Raw genomic sequence first — 17,490 nt, forward strand, 5'->3', positions numbered from 1 at the left:
GGAGCTATTCCTGTTAACAGCAGAGGAAAGGACTCTCAATAATGGGTTTATATTAAGGGCGGGAAGGTACTGGCTAGGTATTAGGAAAAACATCTTTACAGTAAGAGTCAATCAACAGTGGAAGCAACTACCGAGGGAGGTGGTGAGCAGCAGCTGGACAAACACTTGTCAGGGATGCTTAAGGCAGGCAGTTGGACTAGATAGGTTGTATGTCCCCTTCCAGCTCTATGATTCTAAAGATATGCAGAATCCCCTGAGAAATTCTGTTGGTCTTCCCAAAACTTTGTTGACATTGCCTCGGGTCTTATCATATATATATATATATATATATATATATATATATATATATATATATATATATATATATATATATATATATATATATTCCCTAATGGTGGTGGCCAAATGGAGCTCTCCCATTGGCTTAGGGGTACATTCCATGCACTCCATAAACCATTGGTCCATCATGGCTCAGTCAGCATCTATGGCCTCCCATTGGCTGACTCCCCTGCCTACTTCAGGCCCAGGAATGTTGAACAAACCTCCCCATGACAGCCAGTGTGACTTAGCAGTTGCCAACCAGGGAGTCCTGCATGGTGATGTCACTCCACCCCTTGCACTCCCAGAGAGTTCCCTCCCACTCCCTGCTGAGTAGCAAAGAGAACCTGGCAACCCAAGGAGAGAGGGAGGAAGCGGGGAAGGTTTTTTGAATTGCCAGCCTCCACTATTACAACTGATCTCCAGATGATAGAAATCAATTTCCCTGGAGAAAATGGCTGCTTTGCAGGGTGGACTCTACGGCTTTCTACGCTGCTAAGGTCTCTCCTCTCCAGGACTTTTTTTGAGCAGGAATGCACAGGAATACGGTTCCGGCTGGCTTGGTGTCAAGGGGTGTGGCCTAACATGCAAATAAGTTCCTGATGGGCTTTTTCTACCAAAAAAACCCCCTGTGTGAAACAATAGTGATGCCAGGGGGTGTGACCTAATATGCAAATAATAGTCACAGGCAGAGGGAGCCATGGGGGTGAGAGCAAAAAGCTGGAGAGGGTGAAGGCCACCCCTCTCCCTCCCCCCTCCAGTGTGATTTAAATTGTATGTAAGCTCCAATTCCCCTTCTACCTTTCCTGGAGCTCAGCCTGCAGTGATCAACTTCCAGTTCCGAAATTCAAAAGAAGGCTGATTTGTATCTCTGTGCTCTCTCCTCATTTCCCTGCTTTCCTGTGCCCTTCCCCATCCAGGAGCAGCAGGGAATGCATGTGGCTTGTACACGCTGGCTGGGGGAGACATGTCCTGGCCACCCTCCCTCCTCACCCCAAAAGGACTCTAGCTGGCCTTGCAGTAGGGTTGCCAAGTCCAATTCAAGAAATATCTGGGGACTTTGGGGGTGGAGCCAGGAGACATTAGGGGTGGAGCCAAGATCAAGGCTGTGACAAGCATAATTGAACTCCAAAGGGAGTTCTGGCCATCACATTTAAAGGGACGGCACACCTTTTAAATTCCTTCCTTCCATAGGAAATAATGAAGGATAGGGGCACCTTCTTTTGGGGCTCATAGAATTCGACACCCTAGTCCAATCGTTTTGAAACTTGGGGGGTATTTTGGAGAGAGGCACTAGATGCTATCCTGAAAATTTGGTTTCTCTACCCCAAAAAACAGCCCCCCAGAGCCCCAGATACCCACAGATCAATTCTCCATGATTTTCTATGGGAATAAATCTCCATAGGGAATAATAGAGTTCCCAGAAGACATCCCCCCCCCCGCTTTCTGACGACCCTGAAGCGGGGGGAGGGCCTCCAAACCGGGGGATCCCCTGCCCCCACCTGGGGATTGGCAACCCTACCTTGCAGCCTGTGCAATCTAGGGGCCTCTCCTCCCACCCACCCAAGAACTTACCATTCAGGCTCATTGTGATAGAAAAAAGGCAGCACATGGAGCCCCAGCTCTTCATGGCCAGATTAAGGGCTGCTGGGAGCAGGAGGTGGAGCTGACTACCCACTTACCCATCCAACTTTCGGAATCTTCCCCCCTGCCCACCCAACTCTGCTCAGAGTGCTTCAGGGAAGGACTACCTATTTCATGTGTTGAGGTGATCAGGAGTAGGGGTCCTGGGGGAGGAGGAGCCAAGGCTTGGGGAGGGGGCCCATAAAATCCACATGGACCATCTGGGCCCCACAGGGCACTACGGGCCTGCCTGCTCCCCTCCTTAAATCATACCCTCCCCAGGCACCATAGCTGTAGTGTACTGGGGCCCTACTTGGAAGATGTACTTTCCCTTGGTCTTAAATAAAGGGGAGCAGTACCACACAGAGTGGCCAACCAGCTGATTGACATGTGGACCTTTAAAGGGTATGCCTGTGGCCCACTGGCCTAATGGACACTGGCTATGACACCATGGAGTACAAAGGAGGAAGTGGATCAGGTGTCAACACCTTGCCCACTGGGACGAATCCAAGCCATGGTGTGGAAATGAGGTCAAAAGATTTGTACCTACTAGGGGTTGCCATTTGCAGTGAATCCCCCACCAGTGTTCCCTGCCCACCTGCCAGTGGTCATTGGAGGGGGTGGGGAATGGCATTGCACTATGTCACAATGTCGTTTCTCACCGCATCATGAAATATTCTAGGAATCCTCCCGGTCTCATTGGTAACAGAGATCTGGTGACAACACTTCTGAGTTTTGCCCAGAAATGGCAATGCCATGCAATACTGCTCTTCCCTGTCTCCACCCACCCTCCAATCCTAAACTGGCAAATTTACACCTACAAATAAATTACATAGGCCTAGGTTTAGGCAGGTGTGGAATCGAAACCCCTGGTAATCCCAGGACTGGGATTTGGGAGCGCCTAATAAATGCCACTGAAATCTCTGGAAGAAGAGCAGTGTACACATTTAACACATAAATCCAACTGAATCCACAATACTTAAACATATATTGAAGCATGTGAACCCAACTGATTGCAGAGGAATGTAAACAAACCCATTTTTCTCAGGATGATGCCTCATGAGATCAGACAGACAGCGTATTTCATTAGAATGTTAGCATTTATAGAGAACGTTTTTCTTCGACGCTTAAAATGATTTGCTCAGCCTTCTGGAGTATCAGAAGCTGCTGGATGCAACTCTCATGGAGACACAATTCATTTCTCCAGTTTCTACGTATGAGTTTGAAGTATGTGCACCAGCAGCATGAGAAAGACTGCCAAATTCTAGGCTTTTATGCCAACTCATGAAGTCTTAAGTTCCTTGGCTTTTGACAAAAATCCGATGCCAAGTACAAGATTTAGAGCTACCTTAGGTAATAGATGGGCTTCATCCCACAGCCCAAGGCTGGAATCCTTTCCTACATTTGTTTTAAAAGCACTGATGCCTTTTGTTCTTTCTTTTCGGCACAATTGAAGTTCAAGGGGCATTTTTTATGGCTTTGGAAAAACAAGGAGTTAGTGAAAGTTATATTATTAAAAATCATAAGCCTCATGGGACCTTAAAGATTAAGAACCAACTTCTCTACCTGGCATGTGTGGTCATGCTCTTGGAGAAAATGACTGTGATATAAGTAGAGGAAAACTTGAAAAGCACTGATCATAATAAAATCTCTGTGTCTTCAAAACATGTGGCCCAATAACTCTATGGGGAATCACAAATGTATTAGTAGCACAGCTATGAACTTTAATCAATTGACATATAGGACTGCCAACCTCAAGGAGGACCGTAGAGGTCTCCCAAAATTACAGCTGATCTCTAGACTACAGAGATCAATTCTCCTGAAGAAAATGACTCCTCTGGAAGATGGGGCATTGTATTTTGCTGAGGCCCCTCCCATCCCTAAACCCTGCCTTCCCAAGGCTCCACCTCAAATCTCTACGAATTTCCCAACCCGAAGTTGGCAACCCTATTGCTATAGAATTAATTAATTAACACTTTAATAGCAAATTAATCAGTGGAGCCAGCAATAAGAAATGCCTCAAGGCACAGATCTTTTGAGAGGTAATAGAAATTTATTATCTCATTTTTCCCTTAGCCAAACATAATGAAGGCAATTAAAAAAATTACAGTCTTCCAGTTAGTATTCCAAACTAGCCAACATTTGCTCTATAAGGTGAAACTGTTATGGCATTTCTCTCTTTTTATTATATTATTGCACTTATTATCATAAGCAACCAAAGAAGACTGCATAGAATGATATGAATTTCAATGCATTTAAAAAAAAAAAAACCTGGGTCTTCCATATTACTGATGGTTCTTGAACTTGTTTATGTTGCCTCTGGCAAGCCTTTAATTGTAAATGTCCTATGTTGCTTACTTGTTAAAAAGAACATATGAAAGGTAGCCTCTCTTCCGAAAATGAGTAGCATCTTTTATTTATTTCATGGTGATGAATAACAGAAATTCTGTCTTGAAATTATCCCCAAAAGCCTTTATAAATATCTTCCAAAGTATTAAATTTTAATTGAAACAATTAGATGCCAGAAAGTATATTAAAAGCGTCTTTAATTTGTTAACCAGTCTTCCTTTCAGTTATAGAGAAGCACACCAAGTGGATTGCCTGCCTAGCATGGGAAGGTTCCACACCTATGTAGGCTCCCCCAGCTGTGACTGATAGTAATCCAGAAACACTGAGTAATGGAAGCAAGCCATATGGAAAGCCAATGTACCAGACATTGCAGCTGTTATGTGAGGACTATGTTAAATGTAATGCTGGCATGACAAATGCACTCACCTGTGGGACTTTGTACACCATCTCATTTAAACTGGGCTGCTATCCATGCTAAGCAACTACATTTGCTTAGTTCACACGTCAGAAGTCTATAGTCCCTGGAATACTAATTAAGTGCATGTTGCTTCCTGGCACAGGTAGCAGGACAATTCAAATGAGATGCTGTGCGTCTGAAAAGTCTATGGCAGCCAAATCTGGCTTTGGAAACTCCTGGAGATTTAGGGCACAGTTTGGAGAAGCAGCAGTTTTTTTAGGGGGGGGGGGAGTGGATGGAGCTCAGCAGAGAAGTGACAGGTCTATGGTGTCACTTCCAGGGCTTTTTTTCTGGGGGAACGTGTTGGAATGGAGTTCTAGAACCTCTTCAGGGAAACAAAATTTAAAAATGTTTAAAAGTTCATGAGGGGGCACCCATGAGCTTTTCCTTCATTTCTCTCTGGAGAGTTCCAGCACCTCTTTTTCCAGAAAGGAAAAAAAGCCCTGGAAGCAACACCATAGATCTGTCTTCCAAAGCTGCCACTGCCATCAGGGAACTGATATCTGCAAACTGGAGTTCAGGAGAACTCCACTTGAATCAGTTTCAGCTACCACATATAGGCTGTTTCAGAGGGTGGCCACATGGCATTTCTAACTTGTAAAACAGGTCTAAAGAGTACCTTACACTCTAGTGATTGTTGGTTTTGGGATTCTAGTTCTTTTGCACATTACTTATTTTTATTGTTTCAAGTGTTTACCTACAAGCCACTTTGAGTGCAAGGTTAGCCTAAAGGCATGATAGGAACCCTCTAAATAAATAAATGAAAGTAAGCCAAAGGCATTTTCAACCTTTTCCTCCTGTGCCCCTATGATATCCCCTCCCCTCCATCCTCTACCTCCCCTCAGATGCATGATTTTTCCTCCCTTACCCTATTTTTTAAAAGCACTGACTGAGCCACCCTAGTGATGTGTTTTCTTCTTTCCTGAAGAACTCTGGCTGTCCCACCCTGTCACAGGATAATATTTCGGCAGTTCACTCAGCCCAGGAACCTGAGCAAGGATTGGGAGTACCTTTAACTTAAATAACACTCAAGATTTGATTTTATTATTTTATTACGTTCAATTTCTATCCCGCCCTCTCCGCAAGCGGACTTAGGGTGCCTAACAATCAAGATGTTTTTATATTCCAAATTAACATAATATTTTATTTAAAATAGAAGTGAAAGGTCAGGTGAAATAAGGGGTAACATTTCTGAGGCAAAACCAGTTACATGCATAGACTTTAGTTCTTATATTCCAGATTAATGAGAGTTTCTTAAGCTTTTCAAGGTGATATAAAACTTTACATTGAGAGGCTTTTGTTCCAGTGTTTTCCCCAAACACTTCAGTATACTTTCTTTGAGTATTCACAGACTCTTTTGGATTCTAGAAGGCTGGTATACTCTTTCCATTACCCAAACCCCTTCTCTTGAAACACCAGTACTCATTTTGAGTTTTTAATGGACTCTTAAGGTCTCCAAAGGCAGTTTCTAACCACATCAGACCAGAGATCTCTGTACTCTTCAGAGCTAACTCACTGTTTGATTAGGTAAAAAAATTCTCCTCTCTATCCCCTTTCTTTGGGAGTCTCAGTCTAACTACCCACTTGCCCTTGACAACTTTCCCCTGTTCTCCTGTTTGTGTTAAATCACCCAGAATCAGGGCTAAATTCTACCCAGAGAGTCAGGGCTGAATTTTTAAACTGTCAGTTTTCAACTTTTCTCAGCTAGGGCTGAAATCAGACTCAACTCAGTCAAGCAGAAATCTGACTGACTCTCTCCTTAGCTCTTAAATCTATCTCTGCTCCGCTGTTGCTAACCAATCAGAGTGCTTGAAGCAGCTTGACACTCAAGGTTCTCTGTTTCTGTGAAGAATTCACTCTTCACAGTCCTTCAGCTGTTTGTACAGTACTTCTAAGCTTTTAAAAAGTGCAGTTCATCAGGAAATGGATTGAGGTCGCGTTCCCAGGAGTGGTGGAGAATTCCCTGCCCCAAGCCACTATCTCCCACACTTGATAGAAGAGTAGAGAAAAAATGTCCTTCGTAGTTAGAATGGGGGGAAATTAGGATTGTCAGTTCCATCCCCAACAACATCAGAAACATTTGAGGAATGGAGATTGACAAAATGGCATAACACAATCCTACAATGCCACTTCTGGCTAGAAATCTGGAAGTGATGTCACCACATCATCCAACACTCTACGATTTCCCCCCATCTCTATAGTAAAAACCATAAAGGTTTGAAACATTCCTGGAGTGTTCCAGGAATGACTTCCTGAAAGCTTTTGATAAAGTTCCTCATCAAAGGCTCCTTAGTAAGCTTGAGAGTCATGGAGTAAAAGGACAGGTCCTCTTGTGGATCAAAAACTGACTAATTAACAGGAAGCAGAGAGTAAGTATAAATGGGCAGTCTTCACAGTGGAGGACGGTAAGCAGTGGGGTGCCGCAGGGCTCAGTACTGGGTCCCATGCTCTTTAACTTGTTCATTAATGATTTGGAGTTGGGAGTAAGCAGTGAAGTGGCCAAGTTTGCAGATGACACTAAATTGTTCAGGATGGTGAGAACCATAGAGGATTGTGAGGCACTCCAAAGGTATCTGTTGAGGCTGGGTGAGTGGGCGTCACCATGGAAGATGAGGTTCAATGTGGTCAAGTGCAAAGTAATACACATTGGAGCCAAGAATCCCAGCTACAAATACAAGTTGATGGGTTGTGAACTAGCAGAGACTGACCAAGAGAGAGATCTTGGGGTCATGGTAGATAACTCACTTAAAATATCAAGACAGTGTGCGATTGCAATAAAAAAGGCCAACGCTATGCTGGGAATTATTAGGAAGGGAATTGAAAACAAATCAGCTAGTATTATAATGCCCCTGTATAAATCGGTGGTGCGATCTCATTTGAAATACTGTGTACAATTCTGGTCACCGCACCTCTAAAAGGATATGATAGCATTGTGAAAAGTGCAGAAAAGGGCAACTAGAATGATTAAAGGTTTTGCAACACTTTCCCTACGAAGAAAGGTTAAAACGCTTGGGGCTCTTTAGCTTGGAGAAATGTCGACTGCAGGGTGACATAATAGAGGTTTACAAGATTATGCATGGGATGGAGAAAGTAGAGAAAGAAGTCCTTTTCTCCTTTTCTCATGATACAAGAACTCGAGGGCATTCGATGAAATTGCTGAGCAGTCAGGTTAAAACAGATAAAAGGAAGTACTTCTTCACCCAAAGGGTGATTAACATGAGGAATTCATTGCCACAAGAGGTTGTGGTGGCTACAAGCATAGCCAGCTTCAAGAGGGAATTGGATAAAAATATGGAGCAGAGGTCCATCAGTGGCTATTAGCCACCGTGTGTGTGTATTGGCCACTGTGTGACACAGAGTGTTGGACTGGATGGGCCATTGGCTTGATCCAACATGGCTTCTCTTATGTTCTTACGGAGTGATGCGCAACATGAAATGCCACTTCTGGGTTCCTAGCCAGAAGTGACACTATCCACCTTCCATTCCCATCCCACCATTCTATTGAATGAATGAATGAATGAATGAATGAATGAATGAATGAATGAATGGTTTATTATGGTAACTCCATTGAGGGTTAGTAAGGGACAGTGAATACTGGGGGAAATTCCCTTCTGTTCAAGTGCATGCATGGGAATGATACCAAAGCGAATCTGAAAAATTCCCCCTGTCGAATCTGTGCACGAAACACGTAGAGGTTGTATAATTATTAAAGTTTTTTTTCCCTTGTACCATTTCATCTGTTTCTTCTTCCCATCAAAAATATGCCACATGCACAGTATTTTTGTCACAAAAGGCAAAAGCTGAACACCAGACTGGGGCAGGGTGATTTTTAGCAAGAAAACAGCATAAGGGCTTACAAGCTCCTTCTCCTCCTTATGTTGGCCTTAATTTTCAGTGTTTGGAACTGCATTTTGAAACAAAACAAGGTCAGTAACCTTATCTAGTCTGGGTTCTCTGTTTACTAGATAAGGAGGGGGGAGAAATGCATCACCATTGCATCATCCATTTACTAAAACAGAAGCAATGTGATAACTCTTCTAATTATTCTTCCTGCAGTGTTTTTGATATAATTTATGTCCAGGGGCTTGATGCATGCATTGCTGTGATTCTTAACAGTAAGCCTAACAAGATGAAAGGTTAAGAAATATTATCAGTGCATTTAAGAGTTAAATTGCAGTTCTGCCCAGCCCTGATTTGGGCTCAGTCTGCTTAGAAGAGACAAAGATTTACTTCCATTTCTGCACTGTTTTGCCTGTCACGTCACAACTGCATGCCCTTGCTGTTCTGAGATAAGATGGATGGCCCTGGCAGTTTAGAGTTTTTAAAATGCTGGGAACATCTGATCTTGAGTCTCTTCTAATAAATTTAAACTCAGTCCAGCTAGGACAAAGATGTTAATGGTGGGAAGTATTAAGTATTATCGAGTATTGAGTTAAAGCTGTTCTGTACAGGATCAGCTCAGGGTTGCCAGCTATGGGTTGGGAAATACCTGGAGATTTGGGGGGTGCAGCCTGGGGAGGGCAGGGTTTGGAGAGGAGAGGGACCTCAGCTGGGTACAATGTCATAGAATCCATTCCTCATCAGCACTCAATGGATCAGGGGGAGAAAATGGGTGGGGGAGACAGCATCTGTTGATGCCACAATGTCCTTTCTGGCTGCATAACTGGAAGTGATATCATCACTTCACCAGACATGCTGGCATTTCTCAGAAATGCTACATAAAGTTTCAGGGAAATGCTAGAGTGTCCCACAACATGGTGATGTCTCCAGTGCAAAGGACTTGAAATGAACAAGCAACATACCAAAAGAAACTAAAACAAAATTATGAGCTGCTGAAAGCAGGCATGCTTAAGCTAGTACGAGGGGGAGAGCTACTTCAGCATGGGAGGGAAGCTTGAAGAACAAGCACTGGCATGTGCTAACAAAAACTGGGATGACGGAAAGTTGGGAGCTAATGGATATTCAGTCCAGAAGAGGAAATTATGTTGGTGATGGGATTCTGTCAGGAAAGATGTGGTAAGGTGGCACACTGGTGGTTGAATGGTAAAGGTCACAGAAGTGAGGCACCAGTCCTATCAAAAGCATGAACACATAAAGCCACCTTTTACTGAATCAGGCCATTGGTCTATCAAAGTCACTCATATTTACACTGCCTGGCAGTGCTTATCCAGAGTCCCAGGTAAATGTTTTTTTTTGCATTTCCTTCCTGATCCTTTAACTGTAAATCATAGGAATTAAATCTGAGATGTTCAAGCAGATGATCTATCACTGAGCCACAGGCCCCCAAACCATTTAAAGTTTTCTTCCCTACTATATATGTATACCATGGAAGTTAACACTTAGGCTATGTCAATTTCTTCCCCTTTCTCAACTTTCTCAACTTTTCAGTAATCTCTTATTTGCATTTGAACCCTACACTAGGAGGAAAAAAATCAAATATGTGAGAAATAGCTGCTTATCTGACTTGCTCCATTGGCTGTGAACAACATCCCTTGCTGGTTTGACATCTGGACCTTCCACAAAGGTAACGGAGGGGAAATGGGAGATGACAGAAACATTCAGACAACATCTTTTTGGATAACAAATTAATTTGAGGGGAAAAATAAACAATGACACTATGAATTTAAGCAACAACAAAGCAGATGGATTTTCCAGACACCAAAAAAATGTTTCCTTCTTTTAAAAAAAAAAAGCCTTAAAAAGCAAGTTGCCTGGCGAATTGTGGGCTTTTCTTTAATGGAGGTTTTGAAGTCCCTGTCTTCATGATCTGGAAAATGCTGCAACATGGCTCCTTCCAGGACCATAGAGAGCCCTGGAGCACCTGGGAGGAGTTCAAACTTCAGCAACACCTGGAACCTTAGAGAGCAATGTAGAGCAGGATCCAAAGTGCGATAGCTCCTGTCCCACAAAAGTATCACCAAAAATGGCCCAGGAGGATCATCTGAATATATATTTCTATGCTGGTTTTAACCCAAAGAATGCTACCATTGTTGTAACAGGTTCAAAACAGCTGAGAAGAAGCTTTCCTTTATAAAGTTAAATTCAGTTGAGTAACCATGTTGGTTTGAAACAACAGAAGAAAGTTTGAGTCCAGTGGCATCTTTAAGAGAAACAAAGTTTTATTCAAGGTATAAGCTTTTGTATGCACGCACATACTTTGTATCTGAAGAAGTATGCATGCACATGAAAGCTTATACACACAATTAAACTTTGTTGCTCTTAAAGGTGCCACTGGACTCAAACTTGTTCCTTTATACAGTGAAGAACTTGTGGACTTGTTGATTCATTTGAAGGAGATGCAATGAGATGACCATTAGCTTGGATGGCTTAGACAGATTTGTGGAAGTCTAGCTACGGTATTAGCTAGGATGGCTGAACAGAATGGCCCTGGTCAGATGCAACAGACGACTTTCATGGCCTCTTTGCAGGTTTGCATGCTTCCTAGAAGCATCTGCCTGCCTGGCCACTGTTAGATGCTGAGGCCTGACCCAGCGGAGTTTCTTGTTGCCCTGTGTCTTTAAACACTATGCAGCCAGCCATGCATTCTGAATTAGGGTTGTCAATCCCCAGGTGGGGGCAGGCGATCCCCAAGTCTGAAGGCCCTCCCCCCCATTTCAGAGTAATCAGAAAGCATGGGGGAAGGGAAATGTCTGCTGAGCACTCCATTGTACCCTACGGAGACCAATTCCCATAGGGTATATTGGAGAATTGATCCGTGAGTCCAATTTTATGAGCCCCAAAAGAAGGTGCCCCTATCCATCATTTCCAATGGAGGGAAGGCATTTAAAAGGTGTGTGGTCCCTTTAAATGTGATGGCCAGAACTCCCTTTGGAGTTCAATTATGTCTGCCACAACCTTGCTCCTGGCTCCACCCCCAATGTCTCCTGGCTTCACCCCAAAGTCCCCAGATATTTCTTGAATTGGACCTGGCAACCCTATTCTGAATACAGCTTCCCAGAGTCTTGTGAAAGAAATTCTGTGGAGACAGGGGCAGTGGGTGAGGCAGAAAGGAGTCCACCTCTCCTCAAAATCTGCCACCTGAGACCACTACCTCTTCTCTGTCCATTATAAATCCAGCCATGCTATGGCATTTGTCATAGATGATGACAAGGCAAAATTGAGAGAGAGAGAGAGAGAGAGAGCATCATCTGATTTTTTTTAAGCTAGAGAAAAAAACTAAAAGTTCTTTTGTGGAGATTCAGGTAAAAAGGGCTGGAGAGAAGTATGAGCAGGCGTTGTCTGTTTCGATGTTTTCCCTGGAGTCTAAAATGTCATTATTAGCAGGCTTTTAATTGCAATTATTGTATGCAAGTGCACCAGCAAAACAAGATCCTTTACAGTACTACAGTATTAAGGACTTTAAAGTCAAATCATGCCAATGCAGATGTTCCTAATTACTCCAAAAGCACAAATACTTACAGAAACCGGTTGGTTCCAGCTGCAGAATAATTCAATTAAATGAGTGCTTATAATGTCCGATGCATGAATGAGAACTGGAGCTAGCTGCTAAGAGAATCTGTACAAGAGTGCTTCCAAATTATCTAGAATCTAGTTTGCACAAGGCATTTTACATGGGATTCCCCAACATGAACCACAATAATGCTGCAAAAGCCGCCATTTCTCAAAAAAACTCAAAACAATTTCATGATTGTGTACTTTTCACCTGCATCCAGATAGATACTGGAGATTATTTCTTCTTACCTACAGCAGCCAAACCAGATCAGAATCCCTCTTGATTTGTACTACAGTTTTTCAACCGTTTTTTGGAATATGTCATCTCAGGGGACAAGCACGCCAACCGAAAGACACTACTTTGGTGTCAGGTGGCAGCATTTGGCAAGAAGTCCCACTGAGCCACCCAAGACTTTGTGCGGCAGCTAGCCCAAGGGGGAACACTAGCATTTGTTCTTCCTTGCACCAGACATTGTGCATTCACGCACTTCTTTAGAGATTTATACCCTGCTTTTCTCCTCAAGGGGAACCCAAAGCAGCTCACATTGTTCTTCTCTCCTGCATTTTATCCTAACAACAGCCCTGTGAGGTAGGACCAGTGTTCTCTCTAAGCTGAGTTAGTGTGAGCTAGCTTGCAGTTTTTTAGCCTCTGGCTCACACATTTTTGTCTCAGCTCAGGAAAAATGGCCCCAGAGCAAACTAATTTATGCAGCAGCTCACAACTTTAATGCCAGTAGCTCATGAAGTAGAATTTTTGCTCACAAGACTCCACAGCTTAGAGGGAATATTGCTTAGGACTCTGACTAGCTCACAGTGAATGCCCCAATGTCACCTGGTAAACTTCCATGACCAAATCAGGATTTGAACCGAGGTCTCCCAGCTCCTGCTCCAATCCCCTAATCACTACACAACACTGGCTTTTGTAGCATATGTAACTTTGAAGAGTCCTTTTAGCAGCCCTGCAACAGAAGTTAGCACAGTCATGCTATTCTCTCACAGTATTGCAACTGCTGGTGGATCAGTCAAAGCAGCTCCATTCATTAAAAGTTACCTTTCATACATAGAGTGGCAGCCTAAATTGCACAGAGTGCGCCCAAGGTCGGGGCAACTGCCTCCCTCTGTATTCAAAGGGAGGATGCCAGGCACGAAAGGAAGCAGCCAGACTCAAGCAATGCAAGCAAGCAAAAGCATCATCAAGACAGTACCTTGTGTCACCTGTTGGATAGCCAGCATCATCCCAGAAATCATATCAGGGACCAGGTCTGTTTTCCAGTTGTACTTGGGAGCCCACTCCAACACAGGCAGCCTCCGCAGACCCCATGCTTTGAAATCTTCACAGCGAAGGGCATGGATCTTCCTCCAGATGGCATTTTTCTTTTTTCTCTTTGATCCTGTCATGCTTATTCCAGGCTGTCCCCCCCACTTCCCTGGATAAAAGTTTCTTCTTCTGTAGAAGCAGAGAAGGGAAACACCTCTGTAGAAATACACCAGGCTGGTATCAGTTTCCAATTATTCTTCTGTTAGGTTACAGTTTTAGATTTTTTTTTAGAAAAAGAAATGGGAGCACTTGCTCTCTCTCTCTCTCTCTCTCTCTCTCTCTCTCTCTCTCTGGTTTCAATGTCAAAGGCTTACTAAGTATGTTTGCTTTCACCCATGCAAATGTCTAAAGGTTCCTCATGTTCAGCATAATATTTTTCTGCCCTCGGCAGAAATGTGGGCTCAACCTTAGGACAGTTTATGATTCTCTTTGCAGTCATTCTCCTCCTTATATTCACTGAAGTGCTCGTTCTTTTGGCCTGGGTCCAGCATCAAAATGAGGTAGTGCTGGGCGTCTGTTCCATGTGGGATGGACTATGCTAATACAATCAGGAAGTGCCCAGCTAGACAGGAGCCTCCCTTGCCAACCATTCTTTTCAAAAATGTTTTCTGTGTGTGCAGAAACACGACACAGAAACCCTTTTTTCCCCTCCACCCAGAAGGAAGGGTGATCAATGCATTAAAAAGTCTTTCGAATCCCTGAGGCTGGCAAACACATACTGCGAATTGTTTTGTTTTATTTGCAATGCAAGACTTTAATGAAAGCATTCCCTTTGGAACGAAGAATTCAAGGACTCGGCTGCCCACTCTTGGCACAGTTGATACTGGTTGAAAACAAAGAGGCAGATCTTTTCAGGTAGGCTGCCACAGCTAGCCGAGCAAAAAAAAAAAAAATCCAGTGTTACTGTTTAACAGAGATTTTTAAAAGGTGCACTTGGAAATCTTGGAAAGATCCAAGATTTTTAAAAGGTGCACTTGGAAATGCATACTGTGAATGTGGAAAACAGGTATTAAACAGGTAGTCAGTTGCAAGGGCACCAGAACCAGCTGCAGCCCCTGTCGAATGTACAATCTGTGAACATGCAAAGCTGCTTTCTGCCAAGTCAGAGCACCAGCTCCTCTAACTCATTGTCTCCTGTGACAGCAGCATTCTATGGTCTTGTGGCAGAGAAAAGATCTTTCCAATAGATTTTTTTTTAAATGGAAGATGATGGGATTACACTAGGGAACTTCTGCATGCAAAGCATGTGTTCTCCCTTCTGAACCACAGCCATTTCTCACACACAACAAAATGGGTGGAAAATATATTTGTTGCATAAAATGACCCTTAATGTGCTGCATGAAACAAAAATCATGCATTGTAAAAATGAAGCATATGTAGATCGTATTGCAGTTCCCTGCAGTTCTGTTCATGATCTTTGCTTTATCAACTCTATGTCTTCCCAAGACATGTGTTCACTATGGTGATTTCTGTGGATCAAGTGCACTATGTCACTATGTGAATGTATCCTGCAAATATGGTAGTACGTATGCACAGCTCACAGAGACCCCATACACACGCATACCTCTGTTCATGCCAGTTTCCAAGAGTCCTGGCATTGATGCTCAAATATTTGCCAGTTCAATTTGCATCATGTCCACTGGTTGTGTGCAGAGATCTGGTTTGTTAACTATCACTTCAACTTGTTTGTGGATGTTAGACAATTTGTTTCACCATATTTCTTAGTAACCATGCAGTGATGTTTTTATGCATGCACATTCTCACACAGCCTGATGGAGTTCTACTACCCTCCCCTTTGCTGGGTAACTGCTTTCCTCATCAGGCAATTGTTTAAATAGACAATTGGATCCCTCACAAATCATACAAATCTGTCAACAATAAATAAAGGATTTAGTCATCCACTAAATCCTACTGTTTGGTAAGCTAAGTAGTCCTTAATGATGCTAATGGTCACCAGTTGGTTTAAACCAGCAGTGTCTTTGTGCATGCTTAGTTTTAAGGAAGCCTGATGCAAACCAATTTGGCAGCATGAACCAAACAGGGATATGCATTGACCTCAGCTGACCTCTGATCACCACCTTTGGACAGAATAAGTTCAACCATCAAATGTGTGCAGTGGAATGTGCAGCACCACCAAAGCAGGTGACACAAAGCACATGGGGGAGTGGAGCATTCTTTGGCTGTCCCCCTAAACTGTGGCTCAAAACAGCAGCCACTGGATGGACCGCACCCTGGACTAGAAAAGTGATATTTGAAATTCCTGTGAGATAGATCATTTTTAGATGGGAGCAGCCAATTTTTTACATCTCTCTCCTGAATGAAGCTGAAGTTTGCTTCAGATTCATAATTACCAGCATCAGATGTTTAAACTCCCTAGTTATTTTTCAAAGCCTCCATCTTTGTAGCTATGTAGGGTTGCCAGCTCAGAGTTGGAGATTTTGGAGGTGGAACCTGAGAAGGGTGGAGCTTGTGGAGGGGAGGGACTTCAATGGGGTATAATGCCCTAGAGTTCAGTTTTCAAAGTAACCATTTTTTTCCAGATGAGCAGATCTCTGTCACCTGGAGATCAGTTGTGTTAGTGGAGGAACTCCAGCCACCACCTGGAGGTTGGCAACCCTAAGTATACCTAAGAAGGCATTCTGTTGCAAGGAATGACGCCAGTGCCACTAATGCCTTAGAGAAAGCAATGCCATTTGTTTGCAACAGACTTTATTCTCGCCATCAGGGATCCCAAGTTACTTACAACATTCTCCCTTTTTTATTTGATCCTTACAACAACTACCTTGTAAGGTAGACAGAAAGAGCGACTGGCCCAGTGAGCATCCATGGCAGAAGAGGGATTCAAACTCGGACCTGTTAGAGGCCCTAGTCTATCACTTTAACTCTACACCACAAACTGAGTTGACCAATCACATTAAAGGTACACTGAAATGAAGGAGGAAAATGGTGCCCCCTGGGGAAACTGCAGCCACACAGGAGATCCCCACAGAATTCAGAGGCCAGCCTGCACTGCTCAGATGCACATCAGAGGGAGAGCTCAGATGTAGTATGCAGCAGAGATCTGGTGCAGAGCACCTGGTTCCCACAAAAGGCCCAGATAGAGTTATTTGCATTCCCACAGGCATGACATCACTTATGCCCCTTAGTTGTAATGGCCTTAGATGCATCTAATCCTACGAAGAATCAGGCTGCTAGTATACAAGAGACACACATCTTGGTACAAATGCAAAAACAGCTACTGCTTGCACAAACACAACATCCCTTATTATTCACCTACCCATCCCACCATATCTCTAGTGCAACATTTAGAGGAACAGAGTGCCTAACATTTTTTGCTTAATATTATCCAAGCAAATTTTTATCCTAAGTTAAAGGTCAGCCATTGGAAGTCAAATTTTTATCCTAAGTTAAAGGTCAGCCATCCAGTTGCCCACCAGAGGCAAAAGAGGAGTAAAGAGAGCCACATTTGTGGCAGAAGTGGCTGAGAGGTTGACTTAGCCTGCTTCGGCAGGGAGGGCGGGATACAAATAAAATGATGATGATGACGACGACGACTTAGCTGAACAGATGAAGCTGAGATAGACCACTGGTCTATCAGTGTCAGTAGTTCTCCAAGGGTCTCAGATGAGGGTCTTTCACATCAACTGCTAGCTGATCATTTTAACTGGAAATGTGAAGCTGGGACCTTCTACATGCCAAACCAATGCTCTACCACTGAACCAAAGGGCGGCACTAGTCCGCAGCCTTCATTTGCTGCTTGAAGCAGGGTATCCAGGAAACACAGTTGCTGAGCAGGGTTTCAAATTGTCCTTCCACTGGAAATATGGATACCACTCCCCTGTACCTTGTAGAAAGGATATTTGGGACTATGTCCTAAAATATAGGGACCCCGACACAGGGGCAAGTAGGGTGGCCATAATGTCTGAAGGCCAGCCAGGGACACCTTTGGGGGGGGGAATGTCGGGGTGCGTGT

General features: G+C 43.5%; 1 protein-coding gene across 1 annotated transcript in view; it reads right to left on the reverse strand.

Moving 5' to 3' along the window:
* Positions 1-13,979, reverse strand: part of SLC26A7 (solute carrier family 26 member 7) — an 87,221-nt gene extending 73,242 nt beyond the window's left edge. The window contains exon 1 of the mRNA XM_060243517.1: positions 13,405-13,979. Within this exon, the coding sequence (XP_060099500.1) occupies positions 13,405-13,597 (193 nt within the window). The 5' untranslated portion in view covers positions 13,598-13,979. The remainder of the gene's footprint in view (positions 1-13,404) is intronic.
* Between the last annotated feature and the right edge of the window lie 3,511 nt (positions 13,980-17,490).

The sequence above is a fragment of the Heteronotia binoei genome, chromosome 7 (assembly GCF_032191835.1).
Source record: "Heteronotia binoei isolate CCM8104 ecotype False Entrance Well chromosome 7, APGP_CSIRO_Hbin_v1, whole genome shotgun sequence".
In the NCBI taxonomy this organism is placed as follows: domain Eukaryota; kingdom Metazoa; phylum Chordata; class Lepidosauria; order Squamata; family Gekkonidae; genus Heteronotia; species Heteronotia binoei.